General features: G+C 39.9%; 6 protein-coding genes across 6 annotated transcripts; 4 read left to right on the top strand and 2 right to left on the bottom strand.

Moving 5' to 3' along the window:
* Window positions 1-74: 74 nt before the first annotated feature.
* BRETT_001246 (uncharacterized protein) lies at window positions 75-2,399 on the top strand (the record flags this gene model as incomplete). The annotated part of the gene is made up of 1 exon (XM_041279801.1): window positions 75-2,399. One exon carries the CDS (start codon window positions 75-77, stop codon window positions 2,397-2,399), a length of 2,325 nt encoding a protein of 774 aa, XP_041138015.1.
* Window positions 2,400-3,188: 789 nt separating this feature from the next.
* On the top strand, window positions 3,189-4,856 carry BRETT_001245 (uncharacterized protein; the record flags this gene model as incomplete). The annotated part of the gene is made up of 1 exon (XM_041279800.1): window positions 3,189-4,856. One exon carries the CDS (start codon window positions 3,189-3,191, stop codon window positions 4,854-4,856), a length of 1,668 nt encoding a protein of 555 aa, XP_041138014.1.
* A 97-nt stretch (window positions 4,857-4,953) lies between these two features.
* On the bottom strand, window positions 4,954-5,832 carry BRETT_001244 (uncharacterized protein; the record flags this gene model as incomplete). The annotated part of the gene is made up of 1 exon (XM_041279799.1): window positions 4,954-5,832. The coding sequence occupies one exon, from the start codon at window positions 5,830-5,832 to the stop codon at window positions 4,954-4,956; it is 879 nt and encodes a 292-aa protein (XP_041138013.1).
* Window positions 5,833-6,245: 413 nt separating this feature from the next.
* On the bottom strand, window positions 6,246-7,451 carry BRETT_001243 (uncharacterized protein; the record flags this gene model as incomplete). The annotated part of the gene is made up of 1 exon (XM_041279798.1): window positions 6,246-7,451. The coding sequence occupies one exon, from the start codon at window positions 7,449-7,451 to the stop codon at window positions 6,246-6,248; it is 1,206 nt and encodes a 401-aa protein (XP_041138012.1).
* A 1,798-nt stretch (window positions 7,452-9,249) lies between these two features.
* On the top strand, window positions 9,250-10,470 carry BRETT_001242 (uncharacterized protein; the record flags this gene model as incomplete). Its single annotated transcript, XM_041279797.1, has 1 exon — window positions 9,250-10,470. One exon carries the CDS (start codon window positions 9,250-9,252, stop codon window positions 10,468-10,470), a length of 1,221 nt encoding a protein of 406 aa, XP_041138011.1.
* Window positions 10,471-13,738: 3,268 nt separating this feature from the next.
* Window positions 13,739-15,691, top strand: BRETT_001241 (uncharacterized protein; the record flags this gene model as incomplete). Its single annotated transcript, XM_041279796.1, has 1 exon — window positions 13,739-15,691. The coding sequence occupies one exon, from the start codon at window positions 13,739-13,741 to the stop codon at window positions 15,689-15,691; it is 1,953 nt and encodes a 650-aa protein (XP_041138010.1).
* Between the last annotated feature and the right edge of the window lie 1,047 nt (window positions 15,692-16,738).

The following is a 16,738-nucleotide window of genomic DNA, read 5'->3' as shown; positions in this document are numbered from 1 at the left end:
TCAAGAAAGCTTGGTTATTAGTATATAAAGAGGCACATTTTGGCAGTAAAGCATAGATACCAACAAAAAATACAATGATATCAAAATCGTCATCCCTTGATGCGATTATAAATGTCCTTGATGGTGAAAACATCTTTGACTATGACCTCTCATTAATTTTAAGAACGCTATCTAAAGCATCGACAATCTCGGATGCTTCACAGGTTGATATAAATCATATATGTTCAAGGGTGAATAATTATTTACTATCTAAAAGAGACGATTTTAGATGGATTGGATGTAAACTATTTGTGGTTATCAGCCTTCATTTACGGATTTTGATGTCTCCTTACCTCAAAGAAATGATTGGATCTATGGTCAAAATTTTATCAAGCAAATGCTTCATCACAGACTATTCTAATCCAAACAAGGAAAAGCTTGCAACCCTGCAAAGTGCCAGCGAAGCATTAAAATTTGCAATCAGCAGGATTAGATCCAAGCCAACGTTAACAAGAGAAGTCTTAACGCCAAGACTTCCATCAATTATAGCAGCTCTAATTGATAATATTGCACTCATCCCGGAAGATGCCATACAGACTCTTTATAACATTCTTCTATATCACAGCACAACATTTCGACCATTTGGTTCTAAGTTTGAGACCCAATTAAGTAATCTTCTTGCTGGTGATGACAATTACTTTTCGATGGATCCGTGCTTAGTGAACCTTTGTTTTAGATGCTTAGCTCTTTTATCATTCAGTCTTTCCAGAGAAGGACCTGAAAAAATATGGAAAAAGAAGGTTTCAAATCTTTTGCTAGAGATGAGATCAATCTTGTCTATTTACGATGAACTTTTGGAAACTTCCCAGGATCCGGATTTTGCATCCAGAATGAAGCTATTGCCAGATGATCGTTCAGATTCTATTACGGAGAATTTTGTTTTTGATTCATTGAATATTGACATAGCAGAGAATCCACTTGACCTATTTAAAATTTCAAAACGGATCGAGGCACTTTGCGCCTTTATATCTGCCTACATTTCAATACCAACTCTAACTACCGTTCGAGTTCCCTTGGCACAGTTTGTTACTTTGGGAGAACTGTTGACTAGCATGAATGTTGGATATTTACCAATAAAACGGGACATTCGGGATCCACTAACTCGTGTGTTCATATCGCAATCATTGAAGCAAGTTAATAGGGCCGGTATTCATTTTATTCAATCGCTAGAGAGCAATTTCCCTACTGAAATCTTATTACACCACACATCAATTCTCTCTACACTAGATTCCGCGATCCCGGTTACTATTTCCAAAGGTAAAGCGACTATGGACAAGAAAGCGGTTGCAGAAGATGAAGAATTGGTTGTTGATGTGATTAATGCCTCTACAGAGTTGATTTCCAATGTCGGAACACTTTCAGATTCTTCCACAATCGATCATATTGTTTCTGCGGCCTTGATAATTGTAAAACCACAGATTCCGGATATAAGTGGAATGTCCACGGGACTAGAATCGGCTGAAAACGGGGGAAATAATGGCAAAGGCAGTACAAACTTTACGGGAAATAGAAGAAACAACAGAAAGGGTAGGAAGCATTCAAATATTATTGGTCTCTCTGATATTGTTGCCCACTCTGAACTATTTGTTTTCAGTGCAACCGAGCGTGTAATGCACATAATAAGGCAGTTTTTCAGCATAACTTTGAGCAATTGTAAACTTTCCCCATCAAAGGTTGTGAAAATTACTCGTTTTGGAATTCTTGATGCCATCAAGAACAAAGAAATACTTAACAACGGTGTTGCAAATAAGCGGAATAAGGATATCATTGATCTTTTAGAGGCATTAGCGTTAAATCCTGCTCAGCGAGGACTTCCGGTGTCCGTTTTACCAATTGTTAGCACGTTAATTGGAAAAAAAGATCGTATGCTAAGTTTGCTTCTTAATCCTCGCTTTCCTCCAATGTCTACTATTGTAGGCCAGATTACAGATGCAAATTTGGAAGAGATTAATAGTCCTGAAGAAGAAGATGATGAGGAACTGGAAGGACAAAGAACTAAAAGTAATATGAAAAATTCTGCGAACAGCAACGAAGAAGCAGAAAAATTAGAAAGGAAAAGAAAGCTTGAGGAAGACAAAGCTGTTCAGTCGTTAAAGCGGGCTAGACAAGAAAATGAAGATGAGCTTAGAAACATAGCTATGAAAGAAGAAAAGGAAAGAACAGAGTCTAAAAAGCAAGCAGTTGCAGAAGATAAGGCGGAGGTTGAGACATTATCTGCAAAAGTGGAAGAGACATTTGTCAAGGTGGACCGTGAAACAGAAAAAGTAGAATCTGTTGGACAAAACGTTGCTTCAGACTCGGATTCAGATTCTGACATTGAACTTCCTCCGATTGTTGTGGATGATGAAGATGAGGATTAGTACATATTTGTAACTTGAATAGATTATTACTTGAAAGTAGGATGATGATTGGTACACATCTGCAACTTGAATAGATTGGTGATCGAAAGTAGGACCTCGTAAACACACAAAAAGGAAACACTTTAATTGTTTTGCTTCCAGTTATTTGAGTTCTAAAATGTACAGCATTGAAAATTAACCTAAGCACGTAAAGTATACTACACAACTTCACGACAGACTAGACTTCACTACAATTAAAATAAGGCAATTTTCTCAAAAAAGTGTACCATCTTTTACCAGGTAATCCTTTCCAGCTTCACATCTCTCGAATGTATTTTCAGAATGTACAACTGCGTCTTGAATAAGTAACAAGATATAGTTTGCGCCAAACGCTTTCATCCATCCAGCCCCGGCACCCCGAAGGGCACACTTCCCAAAATGGGAGGGACAACGAATGTGCTAAAAAGCAACGCCTAGTTTTCATCATATTTTTGTAAAACTTGGAAGGATTACGAGGAACGTAGATCTCTAAAATGTTTTGAGTGACAGAACTTTAGCGGGGAAAACGAGGCCTTTAAATACTCCGTATGCGAACAAGAAAAAAATAAAAAAAAATAAAAATTTGAAGTGAAAATTTTATCCCCTGGTTGGGAAACTATTCAGGCAGTGCAATGATACAAAAGAATCAGGGCAGAGGTGAAAATTTGAGGTCTGAGGTTTTGATGGGCACGACATTCCTTTAACTAAGCTTAGATCTTGTATAGTTAAGGCCAAAAATCAGCGGATATAAAAAGAGTTAAGATCGATAAAATGACTTCGAAGAGAGGGAATAATCTGGCTTCGGGATCTGACCAAAAAAGGGCTAGAAAAGCAAAAGACATTACATTGACCAAAGCCAATATTCAAAAACTAGAAGCAGAGACTAAGAAATCGCCAAAGTACTTTAACAATATAGCAAGGCTTTTGCAGCACTTGAACAATTTGATATATGAAATTGAGGGAAATGAATCTTTGGATGATGAAAAGTTGGAATCTATGCAAAGTTTAGTTGCTTCTCTGACAAGAATTTTCACTTGGCTACTTTCTAAGAAGCAGCTTCAGCTCCGGGGTAGTGACACAAAACAACAACAAATAGTTTCTGGATGGCTTCAAGCAAAGTACTCCGAGTACTTTGATTCGATATTCAAGATTTGGGAATACAGTAATAACAAAGATTTTGTTGCACAGTTTCAAATTTATGGTTTGTCATCTGTGATGAACATAGTAAAGGCAGAAAGTAAATATATGGCCCCGGGTGAAGACCAGCCATTCTTTGCTACAAATACGTACGATAGGATTGTGCGGGCACTCATAATAAGTGGAGACAAGCAGAACATTAGGGGATCCGATTACGGAATTGACAATCCACTAATACTAGAGTTCTACAAACAGTATTTTAATGCTTTCTGGGACGTGAAGTATTATTTCTTTAGACAGTTGAAAATCTCATTGGCGCAGGTTCTCAAAGACAGAGAAGACAAATTCGATATGGTGCTTGCAAATTTAATCACGCTGGTTAAAATATCAGAGATGTATCCTAAAATGGATGTAGATTCATATACAGACACTACTTTGGTGCAGGATGTTCCTCAAAAAGTTTCTGATCTCAGCACATTCAGGTCGAACTTTGAAAAGTCGTGGATCATTCTTTTGCAATCTAAAGAATTATCGGTGGATCAATATAAAGCAATTCTTTTCATACTACATAAACGTGTTATTCCATTTATGAATAATCCTACAAAGCTAATGGACTTCTTGACAGACTCATACAACTTAGGAATAGAGGAGAGAGACATCTCGCTTTCTATTGTTGCATTAAATGGCTTATGGGAACTCATAAAGAGATTCAACTTAGATTACCCAGATTTCTACACGAAGCTATATTGCATTTTAACACCAGAACTTCTTCATTTGAACATACGTTCCAGGTTTCTTCGTATGCTTGATCTCTTTATGACATCCACACATCTTTCTGCAACAATAGTTGCTTCCTTTATTAAGAGACTTTCGCAATTAGCATTACGTTCGCCGGCCCCCGGGATTATTGCCATAATTCCATTCGTGTACAATCTTTTGAAAAGACATCCAACATGCATGCTTTTAATCCATAATATCGAAGCCTCAAAGGAGAAGTATTATGTTGATCCATTTAATCCGGATGAAAAAGACCCGGCTAAGACCAATGCCCTAGACTCATCTCTTTGGGAACTGGAGACGATGATGAACCATTACCATCCCCAAGTTGCATCATTGGCAAAGATTCTCTCACAACCGTTTTCTAAGAACAATTACAACATCGAGGACTTTTTAGATTGGAGTTATCAGAGATTGCTTGAGGGGGAACTAAAGAAGAAAGTCAGATCGGAAATTGACTTAGAATTTGAGACATGGGACAGACTTTATGGTGAGGGTGGTTTCATGGAAGACTACCAGTACTAAACTAGAATAATTTGAATAAATGACAATTAATAGCAGAGCGATATTCTATAAACATAAGAGTAGCGTACGTAAATCTAATTATTCTCATCAGTTGTATCTATGCATTTAATCTTTTTGATTCTTCCATCCTTAGCAACTGGCCAGAGGCTAGCTCATAGAAATAGAGACTTAGCATTGTTGTAGGAGCAGATTTTACAATGGACGGTATTAAACCGTGATAAAAGCCCCGGAGACCTTCTTTTTGAAAAATTCCAACTGCTGTTTGCGACACAGTGCAGGATGTGGTGATCTGCCTTCTTCTTTTTAATAGGTCAAGCGGATAAACAAGAAATTTGGACAATGCACCGGCTATCAAACCACTTGTAGGCTCAAATATTGTGCCAAATGTGGCACCTTTAAGCACATTGTATCCGGCAAATGAAAAACCCGTTGTTAATGCAACCGATAAAACAGATAAGAAACCACCGCCAAAAAATCCACGACACCCAGAAGCTACCAGAATGTCTTTGATCTCCCGGTAAAGAGAAACAAAACGTGGCTTCTCGTTTGAAATTAGTCTCGTTCTGAGAAGATCAAACGGGTAGGAAGAGCACGTTGCAGCACAGCCAGCAATTGCACCAATAGTGAGCGAATGTACGGCGGTTGGAATATTCATGGAGTGCTTTTTCTCAAATCTGGATAAATGCGTATTCAGGAATGAGTAACTCGTAAACTGGGCAGATCCATAGATCAAGTACATGATCTCGGCAGACACGTTACCCTTCCAGAAGGCGGTGAAACCTTCATTTTTCCATATTGTGGATATAGTAGATGTTATGGTGCCATACAATCGGGCGTTTGATTGCAATTGCATTCGAATCTTGATCACATCAACTGGGGCAACAAAAAGTCTGGCAATAACCCCGGAAAAGGCGCCTGAAACCAATGAAATATATGCCGGAATCTCGGCGCCTTGTCGAACAGAACTTTCAGTCATATATAGAGGCACATCAGAGATGCAGGAAACACAGAGGGAGAGACTTGAAAAAAGAGAAATGAAGATGTGTGATTATGCACTCGTGGTCTGAGTCGTAGGGGTAAAAATGATGCTTGTTCCAGGATAAAAAGATAAATACCAAGGAATCGAAGTGGTGTCAGATTTATCCCCGCAAAATAAAACGGCGAGGAAATACAAAAAGCATTTAAATGTTATCGCGGGACAATGCTATGAAATACATTGATGCAGGTTTCTCAGCAGGAACGGTACCCTTCGGTAAAAATGCATCCGTCATAGAAAAGAAAGAAAAAAAAAGTAAAAGCACTGTATTTTTCAGCTTACCTTCAGATAGAGACCATATGTAAATAATCACATACATTTAATATACAAACTATACAACGCAAAGCAGATGGTCAAAACGTCTGCTCATATTTCTTTTGCTCTTCAATTGCCTTTTTCACCTCATCGTCTACGACATCTTCATATATTTCAGATGGAACATCTGCAAGACCTGTACTGATAAAGGGTGAGGTCTTGATTCTCGTACTGAAAACAAGCTTGTCGGACTTGCCGCTTCCATTGTCGACCTTCTCAAAAGTGTGATGCGTTGGCTGTGTCGTTTCCGGCACATAAACTATGCCAGTGTACGGATCTCGCTCGTATTTTCCATTAGCAACTGTATTGATAACTTCTTGACGATCGTAAAGAATCATAGAGTCCAACTGCCTACTCTTAACCGCGTTATCGTATATCCAGGCAACTGAGTACTGATTTGCGGAGTTGGCAGCCTGGGCAGGAGAAGAAGATCTTTTTTTATGATGACTTCTGTGAGATGAGTTTGAGGCTGCAGCATCTAATGTTACAGCAGGTGCACCCTCAACTGCACCATTAGCCCTTGCCTTATCCTCATAGTAGTCGTCTGTGACCTGCTTTCCGTTTTCAATGACCATCGAACCAAACACCTTAAAGATGGATCTTGCAGTAACCATATAAAGGGCTCTGGCCTTAAATGTGGAAGGTATAATTCCATCATTTACCATTTCCACCCTATCCGCAGCAGAAACGGTGGCCCGGAACAAGTCAAAATGCTTTTGAAAGAGATAGTACGAGTCTCTGTATCCAACACATCTTGCAACATCTGTCGAAACCATGTATAAACGATCCCCTCTTCCAGGTGCTTTGAAGGTAGGAACTTTATAACTTCTTCCTCCAAGAAGCTCACCCAATTCGGTCACCTTCTTGTCCCCCTTTGGATCATCCGGTGTCACGACCTCATCATTCCGAACTGTGAGGTGGTTTCCCTTATCATCAACAAAGATCTTTTTGATCTTCTTCTTATGCACTTTTGGCTCTTCATCTGACTTTCTTTTTAACCTTGGACGGCCTCTTCCCCTTAATTGATTTATTAGCACATAAACGATTTCGGTGTCACTGTCTATGTCTGTATCTTCTTCGACATTTGCCTCTTTCGGATTGTAATCTGGATCATTATAGTTATCCTCTGCATCCTTGGGCGTTTCACCTGCTTTTTCCTGTAAAGCCTCCTTTTTGACCTCTTCCTTTTTCTCTTCCACTTCTGCTTTTTCTTTCTTAGGTGCTCCTCTTTTATGCCTGGGCATTTTCATTCACTCCACGCTAAACGGTAACTTTTATCTGTGAAAAAAGAACGCGGAATAGCATAAAAAGCCACTTGGTGATCTTTCTGCTAAGCTTTCGCGATCTTTTTATTTTCACTTTTATTTATTTTTTGCTCCATTTTTTGTGTCTCTACAAAACCCACCTAACCCCTATTGGGTGCTTTGCTCTGATCAATTTAAACTAATGGATCTACTCTTGTTACTTCACTCTACCAAATTTTACATTACTTGGAGTGATCGCCTTCACTTTTCAGTATGAACTATTCTACGCTGCTTTATCCCAAAAAATTGGTATTAGCTTTTTAATTTGGCATACCTATACTCTGCACTGCCCTCAAATTGGTAACAGGAGCAATACCAAAGTTAGATATTCCAACTTTCTTTTTCGCTATTTTTTATTTTTTTTTATTTTTTTTTTTTCGCTTCCCCTCGCGTGAAAAGTCTTCACTTCAACTCTATTAAGCACCATTTCTCTTCTCTCAGTTTAATATCTTTTTACCTCTTTCTTCTCTTCAAGGAGTTTCACTTTTGTTAATATGTGTGAATGGATGTCTGAAAAGAGAGTGTCACATCTGTGATGCTTCTTTCAGGATATGCTTTGCACCTCTGATACTTTGCAATATTATAATCTTTATTGTAGCTTGCTCTTGGTGTCGTTTTGATGCTGAGCTATGCTGTTATTAATGATATTGTTATGTGCTGCTCCTAAAGGGAAACTCCCAGTTTTTCGCGTACTTATTCTTTTCATAATAAGCGTGCTTCATGCCTGGGGTATATCTAACTATTTAAAGTTTTTTGTTGTAGTTCTTTCTGCATTTGTGCAATACAATTTTTTGCCGTATGTAACGTAATTATTGAACATGTAAATTCAAGCGTACTTATATGTGCTTAGTTCAAACCGATTGATCATTTCGTTTGACAACATTCTCTAATCACGATATATAAAAGTTTGCATCAAAGTCACAATGAACTGAAAAATTCTTAACTGATGCAACCGTACACCAATAATATTGGTCATGTGACATATCTGAAAAATGCTTTACACCTTCAACACCGCGGCAAAGATGAATGAAGGATCTGTCCGATTGACGTCAGTAATAGGAAAGATAACAATATCAATTGTGCGATTAGAGAAAAAAAAAGATCAGGACTAGTCTGACGTAACATACAAACATTTGATTTGCCAGCAATATCGCTGATATAGACATTGTTGAAAGTGATATTTTGAACGGATCATGTGGATGAAAACATCTTTGGGTATTCTCTGAAGTTTTGAAGAAAACTCTTGGTTACAAATGAGATCAAATCTAATAGAAAACCGAAGAAAAAAAAAAAAAAAAAATAGAACGAAGTAAATGCGGAGGAACTGCAGTGCATTATTCGGCATGAGGTAAATGGATATCTCGAGAATAGCATAAAAAATAAATGGGATAACATGCGAATTGTATTTTGGATATATATAATTGGAAAAGTGAAAAATTTGTGCTCAACTAAACGAAAACTTCCCTTTCAATATTATCTTACCACTTCCTGAACTGAAGGTTGACATCTAATAATATATCCATTAAAAGCACAGCTGGATTATTGATGGCAGCATACTCATTTTCAGGTGTGAATTAATTGCTGGTCTTTTGGATATATTAGTTGAACAAACCCACGTTAATAAACTGGAAAATTGGACCATTTTCATACTCTTCAAGGATTCATGAAATTCCAGAAAACAAAGAGTACACGTGTAAGTGAACCTGGCAGAATACAAAGCTGACATTTGGAGCAAAACATGACACCAATGGCTACCAATGATGAAAAATACTGTTGCTATCGGGATTCAGTATTGAAGGGAGATTTTGTGAATCATGAACTATCAGAAAATTTAGACTCGACAAACGCATTTGAAGGCCCAGAGAAACTTTTAGAAATTTGGTTTGCTCCCTCTGATTTGTGCCTCCCAATCAGCTGGCCTAAAATGGGACTTAGAGATATTCCGTTATCTGGAATTGAGCATATGCTCTCGGAAGTAAATTGTGAAATAATCTCAAGGGTATCTTCTCAGATGATGGATGCCTACTTGCTATCGGAGTCGTCTCTTTTTGTTTTTGCACATAAATTGATATTGAAGACCTGCGGAAGAACCACCACTTTATTCTCGCTAGAACCGTTGCTCAAGTTGGTAAGGAAATACTGCAGATATGAACATGATCTATCTGAAATATACAGAGTGTTTTATTCTCGAAGAACGTTCATGTTTCCCGAGAAGCAGCACGATATTCACAAGAATTGGCCGAACGAGATAATTTTCCTGAACAAATATTTCAACCAGAAGACATCCGACTCGTACATAGTTGGAAATCTGTCTCTTGATCACTGGCATTTCTATATGAATGGAAATGATAGATCACTACCCATGCTGAAAAACGGTGCTCAGGAAAAAGAAATACCAGATGAAACTCTAGAAATCATGATGACCGGGTTGGATCCTGAAAGAACAGATCTTTTCGAAAAGGACAACTATGGAGCTGGAAAGGACAACAATGAAAAATGCGAAGATACAGGACATTCGTTTGGCCGACAAATGATGCAAAACACAGGATTTGAAAACATCATGAATCTTGCCGAAGGACAAATAACGAAACACGACTCGTTTGCTTTTACGCCATGTGGGTTTTCGTCTAACACTATCTTGGAGGATAAATACTACTATACGATTCACATAACTCCAGAGAAAGGATGGTCATATGCATCATTTGAAACAAATTATCCAAAAGATGACAAGGCCACAACTTTGACTAAAGTGATTGGGTCATTGCAACCAAAAACGTTCTTTTTTACTTTTGTTCAAGAGTCAGGCGAGAGCTCTGAGGTGAGTATCAATAGACAGTCGTTCAATTCACTAAAAAGCTTAGATTTACAAGGCTATAGGAAGGATGACTGTATTGTGTATGATCTCAGATTTGGATATCAGATGCTCTATTGCCATTTTGTTAAGAATAAATTTAATTAGAGCAGAATAGAGTTTTACCGAAAAATGAAACATCAGAAGACAAACGTAGGAATAGGGAAAGAACTATATTTTAAAGTGGGAGATGCAATTGTGTGTAAAGCATGCATTCAGGAGGTAATTTAATAAACATAAACATCCTGAAAAGCATGAAAAGAATGAAAAATGAAATACATATAGTAAGCATGCAATACAGAAGTAAGCATAAAAAGCATAGAGAATGCTATTCAGATGTAAGCATAAAAAGCTTAAAAAACATGCAATACAGACATGAAATGAAATGCAATTCAAGTTGCATGAAGTACACTGCAGAGATGTTACCTTTAAGTAGAATGGCCAATAAACTGTTTATCCAATTAATCCCTATGAAACATCGGCGACCCTTCTAAAACTATCGTTGTACGTGCACTGACAGCTTTCCCTTTAAATCCGGATACCCATGCTAAATGCTTTCGCCGAGAACTTGGGATGCAATTAATGCAAAAAAAAAAAAAAAAAAATTACCTCATTTTATTTTATTTTTTATTTATTTATTATTTTTCTTACGCATGTGTGTGATCGTATAATACGAAGATGCAAAATATAATGGGAGCCACGTTTATCAAACACAGCGTAAACACGTAGTATTTAGGTAAAATATTTTCCTCCCAAATTTTTACGAGTATCTTCAGCCGAACCGTTGCTTATTCCAAAGTTCTGATTTGTAGAGAAACGGTGAGGGGAAAATGTAGAAAAAATAGAGAAAATGAAATGCGTGGGATTTGCGCGATGTAAAGCAAATTACGTAAATACGAAAAGCAAATTAGATTAAAAAGCAGTGCTTGCAGAGCAAAGTTCATATTTATGTAATGGATGGACGCATATGCAAACCCCATATATGTTGCAAACGATATCGCGAAATACATAGAACCATTTGTAGGTTGAGTATCTGGCAATATCTGCCATTTGGAGCACATAGGCTGCGGGTGTAGTGCATGCGTTTAATGATATGTACCGAAAAGATCCAAAAAGCATGTACCGTTGCAAAGAATAAACGGTTGTGCTTCTGCGTTATGGGACAAGTGGGTACCTCACATAATACAGATAATGTATGGAGTTCGGGCTGCTGGAGGTCCGTTGGAGGAAATTTTTCCCCTCCCTATTTCCGACGGAACTCAGGAGACATTTCATAGAATAACAAAGACAGCCCTAAAAAATGCCAACAATTCATTGTTCGGCTCAGGAAAAAAAATAAGAAAATTGTATTGCATGTGTGATTATTTTCAGCACATGAATGCAATGCCCAACAACTAATGGTCGTGCATCTAGTCTCAGATGCAATTCACCACACAAAGAAGTACCTGTGAGCTTTCGGGATGCATCAGAACGTATGCTTTTTGTTTTCCTTTTCTGCGGGATTTTGGGAGCATGATGTGTGTTATGCCCGTACGATAAGGCAAGATGTATAATATGTTTTGCAGATTTAAGGCTTTTTATAAACTTTGACAACGTATACTGTACTTCAAGTTATATATAGAACCGAACTCACATCTTACATTAAAAAAAGGCTTAGCTGATAGTACAAAGAAGGGGAGGAAAAAATTTCATCTGTGGACCTTCGTTTTTGATCCCAACAAGTTCCTTAATCTAATTAAGAACAGTGAAAATCTTCCGGTCCTCAAAAAAAATGCTCTGACCCGAAGGTGCAGTTATCGGCAACTGGCGAATAACGTTTGACCGCAGATACAGTTTCATCTAGTAAAGTTTGTTTGCAATTTCAGTACGCCGTTAATTTGGACCAATGTGACCATTTCGTAGATTTCATGTTAGCCAATGGAATTTGTGTCAAATTCCTACTTCGTTTATCTTAACCGCTGCCTAGGCAAGATTTCTGGGCCTATATTTGTAATTTCCTTACATCTTCTCCATATGAAATTCCGCCAAATACACGCATTTTTTGCGTTTTTTGTTGCATTGATGTTTAAATTTTTTTTTTTTTTCGTGTTTCTTTCATTTCCATTTTTTAAAATTATGATATTTTTTATTTTTATTTTTCTTCTGCATCTATTTCCCGTCAGTTGATTCAAACCACTTCTTGTACTACTGATTATTACTTTGGATTTTCGCCTCTTTTAATCCACATGCTACAGAACCTGTACGATTTGCTAGCAAAAACATCAATTGGAGGAACGTGGTAACTTACGAGACAATTTCCATACTGACGTATCAAGTTTAATTATTTACTGACAAGGAAATATCCAGCGGTAGTAAATCAAAAAAAAAAAAAAAAAAATTGTGCGTTACATAAGAGGTTAACGCATTATCACGTCACGTACATTTGCTTTTCCAGCAGGAAAAAAAAAGATATTGGAAAAATATAGAGCAATACATTGGGCAGAAAAAAAAATACATAGAGATAAAAATAAAAATTTGAAGACGAAATTATTCGCAACCAGGGGAAAACGGGGGAAAAAAAACAATAAAATAGGTAAACGGACCGACAGAAAGGAGGTAACGTTTATTTAAAAGTATATCATCATCACATATACATTAGGCATAGGACAGCGATTGGATTAAAGTGATCAGGACAAAATCCCCGACATTTAGTACCAGCAGTAAGAATAAGGGTGTGTTGGACTTACTTTGGCCGACGTATATTTTTTTTTCTTTCGCTTTTCCAAAAAAAGGGACACATTGCAGTATCATTGTGAATTTGATTTGGTCAGAAATTATTTGACCAAGCAGTTATCAGAGACTTTCAGTTGATTTGATTTAGCAATTAGGTGATTAGAGGACGGAGAATATCAATTGAGGTATAATTTGCAAGAATTAGTGCTATAGAGTGTAATTACAGAGTTCATTGATAACATTTGCATTTGCTTTGAATTTGAAGTTGGCGTTTCTTTACACATACACACAGTTGATACTTCATATTAAGAGGAGCCTTTCTGTGTGTCGGATATTGTATTATTGAAATTTTGATAGAGTTCGTTAGGTGATTGATTGAGATTGATTCGAGACAGAACGAGAGGATAAACCTACGAAGATCCTGAATCATATCATTAGAGAGATTGATATAGAATTGAGTTCAAGTATTGTGATATTGGATAGAAGCACATAGAATAGAGAATCTGGATTAAAGAAGACTGGAGAATTTAAAGAATTGAATTGAAGAATCGAATTGAAGAATTGAATTGAAGAATTGAATTGAAGAATTTGATTTGATTACTCATTTCAGAATTCAAATTATTTGAGTCATTTGAAACAGGCATTGAATTACTTTAATACCCAAATGTCATCCGGCTATCCATACAACCCGGCGCAGCAGCCGCACCAAGTGGGCGAGACTTCTGGCGCGCCCTTGCCCGGGGAGCGGCAGAACCTGCAGCAGAACCTGCAGCAGCAGCACCCCTACAGTGGGTACCTTGCGCAGCCCTACCCGTACCAGGCGGCGGTGCCCCCGGCCTCGCGCCCGGCCTTGACATACGACTACTCGGGCAGCTACTCGGGCCACTCAGGGACGCCGTCTGCCGGGCTGTACTCGGCGGCAGCTGCAGGCGCATCCCAGCGTGCTGGTGGCTACCTCATGCCCAGTTACACGGCGCAATACGGCGGGTACGCGGACTACCAGCAGCTCCTCCAGCAGACGCAGGGGCAAACTTTGTCGCCGGTCGCGATCGGCCGCGCCGCAGGGACTTCGTTGACCTATCCAGGGGCGTCGGGCGCTGCGGGCAGCACAGCCATGAGCTCGGGCGAGGGCAACATTGCGAAGGACGAAAAAATTGAGTCACGGGTTCAATCCCAGGCACAGGCACAGGCACAGGCACAGGCACAAGCTCAATTGCAGGTTCAATCGCAGGCCCAGGCACAATCACAGGCTCAGGTGCAGGCCCAGGTTCAGGCACAAACACAAGCACAGCCCCAAACCTACGTGTCGGCATACGGGAGTTATTACCAGCAACCACAGGCATACCAACAACCTTCAGCAGTTTACCAGGGATACAACTACGGGGTGGGCTACGGGGCACCTGGTGGGGCCCCCGGTGCGGCTGCCGGGTACCCCTACTACGGGGCTGCTGCTTATGGGAGCACAGAATCTGTGTTGAGGTACACAGGCACTGTTGAGGATGGAAAAGAGATGTCACAGCAACCGGATGCATTGAAGCAAGACCGGCAGCAGCGTCGGCCACACCGCAGAACGAGAAATTCGCTTGATGATACACCGTTAAGCCCATCGGTGGGTCAGGTGCAGCCGGTGGGCGTGCGGCCAAAAATTACAACGATTATGTGGGAGGACGAGAAGACTTTGTGCTACCAGGTAGAGGCAAACGGTGTGGCAGTCGTCCGGCGGGCCGACAATGACATGATCAACGGCACAAAGCTCCTAAATGTGGCCAAGATGACCCGTGGCCGGCGAGACGGCATTCTCAAGGCCGAAAAAACACGCTACGTCGTCAAAATCGGCTCCATGCACTTGAAGGGAGTCTGGATTCCGTTCGAGCGGGCTCTTCTCATGGCCCAGCGCAAGAAAATCGTTGATCTGCTTTACCCGTTGTTTGTCAAAGACATAAAACGTGTTATTCAGCAGGGCAACCCCACCTACCGCTCCGAGTCTTACTACGGGCTGCAGGCGGACAAGGATGTGGAGAAGAAGACTGAAAAGAGCCTGGACGGGGTGCAGGACCAGGACCAGGGGCAGGAGCAGCGAAATTCGCACGATCAGGCCTCGCACGAGGAGCAAAACCCTCGGGATGCATCCGTGCACCCTGAGCAGCAAGGTTTGCCGCGTTCTGTGCGATCGGGGCATCCAGAGCACGATCAGCCGGCAAGTTCTGCAGATGCAAATGCTGCAAATGCAAGTTCTGCAGATGCAAATGCTGCAAATGCAAATGCTGCAGATGCAACTTCTGCAACCGCTGATCCTGCGAATGCAAATCCTGCAAACGCAAGTGCTCCACACATCTCTGCACCGACTGCGCCATCAAATCCTGCAAACCCGCCAACACTCCCCCCAACTACTCTCCGCACTCCACAGCAAAATCCACAAAACAATCTCCCCTCTATCCGCTCGGTGCAACCTCCTCCACCCTCTAACCCCTCCCAGTCCATCCCATACTCTTCCTCCCAGTACTACCCGGCGGGTAACCCTCCTTCCGGCTACTACTACGGGCCCCAGTACTACTCCCAGCCATACCAGGTGAGGGCCTCCTCTCAATACGAGTCCCCGCATGACATCAAGCACTAGCCTGGCTAGATTTGGCCTGGATTAATTGTAATGTTTATTATTATCTTGCTTAGAGGAATAGATCTTGATTCGCTATTACTACTGTATTGTTGTAGGCTTGTACCATTCATTACATACATCGTTTGTTAGCTTATTTCGTTTGTAACTTGCTTTTCAACAATTTGCTAGTACCGATGGTTTACGCTACCATCTGAGTCATAACATACCAACCAGTGCTACCTTACTCAAATTACGCTACTAATTGATGCTATCTCACTTATAATTTACTCTACTAACTAGCACTACCATCGGTTATGGTTTGCAGTACTACTGCTATCTTAGTCATGTCTTATTCCACTAACCTACTATTTAACACTCGCATATCAGTTCATTATTCACTATTCATGATTTGCTCACTATCTTTGTCTGCTATTACCATTTACAATCTACTTATGACTCAGTCACTCCTTACTTACTTTTACACCCCACTCACTCATTACTCGGTATTCTCATTATTTGGCCACTTACCCATCAATACTGTCCACCAACCATTAACTAATGATATTATTTTACTATCCATTTATTGCCTAGTGCTCTTTATTACCACTGTTTATTACAATTTCATCATTTGGTATTCCCATCTAGTGTTCACCATCTAGTGCTCACCGTCTAGTATTCACCTTCAATACCCACTCTTAAAGCTACCACATTCACATTTACTAGCACCCCTACACCATTTTCTGCAACCCGATATCTCCGACACAACAATCCATTACCCCCGCCCTCATACCCACCGCCCATAATCGCCACATGCCCAAATACCCAATCCATTCACATCTCATACCTAATCCCGAAACCAACTATCCCTACATCCAATCATCACGAGTAGTTATGTAATATTACCCGATTCGGAAACTGAGGCTACCTGTGAATCTGCACGCGCGAACTTCCTGGCAACAATTATCCACCTGGAAAAATTCACACTTTGAACTCAGACAGAAAACGCTCCCGCTTATAAATTGTTGACGTTTACTCTTCACATCAACTTAATCGACACATTGCTTTTTT

The sequence above is a fragment of the Brettanomyces bruxellensis genome, chromosome 8 (genome assembly GCF_011074885.1).
Source record: "Brettanomyces bruxellensis chromosome 8, complete sequence".
NCBI classification, from domain to species: Eukaryota; Fungi; Ascomycota; class Pichiomycetes; order Pichiales; family Pichiaceae; genus Brettanomyces; species Brettanomyces bruxellensis.
This window is presented reverse-complemented; position numbering and strand designations above follow the sequence as displayed.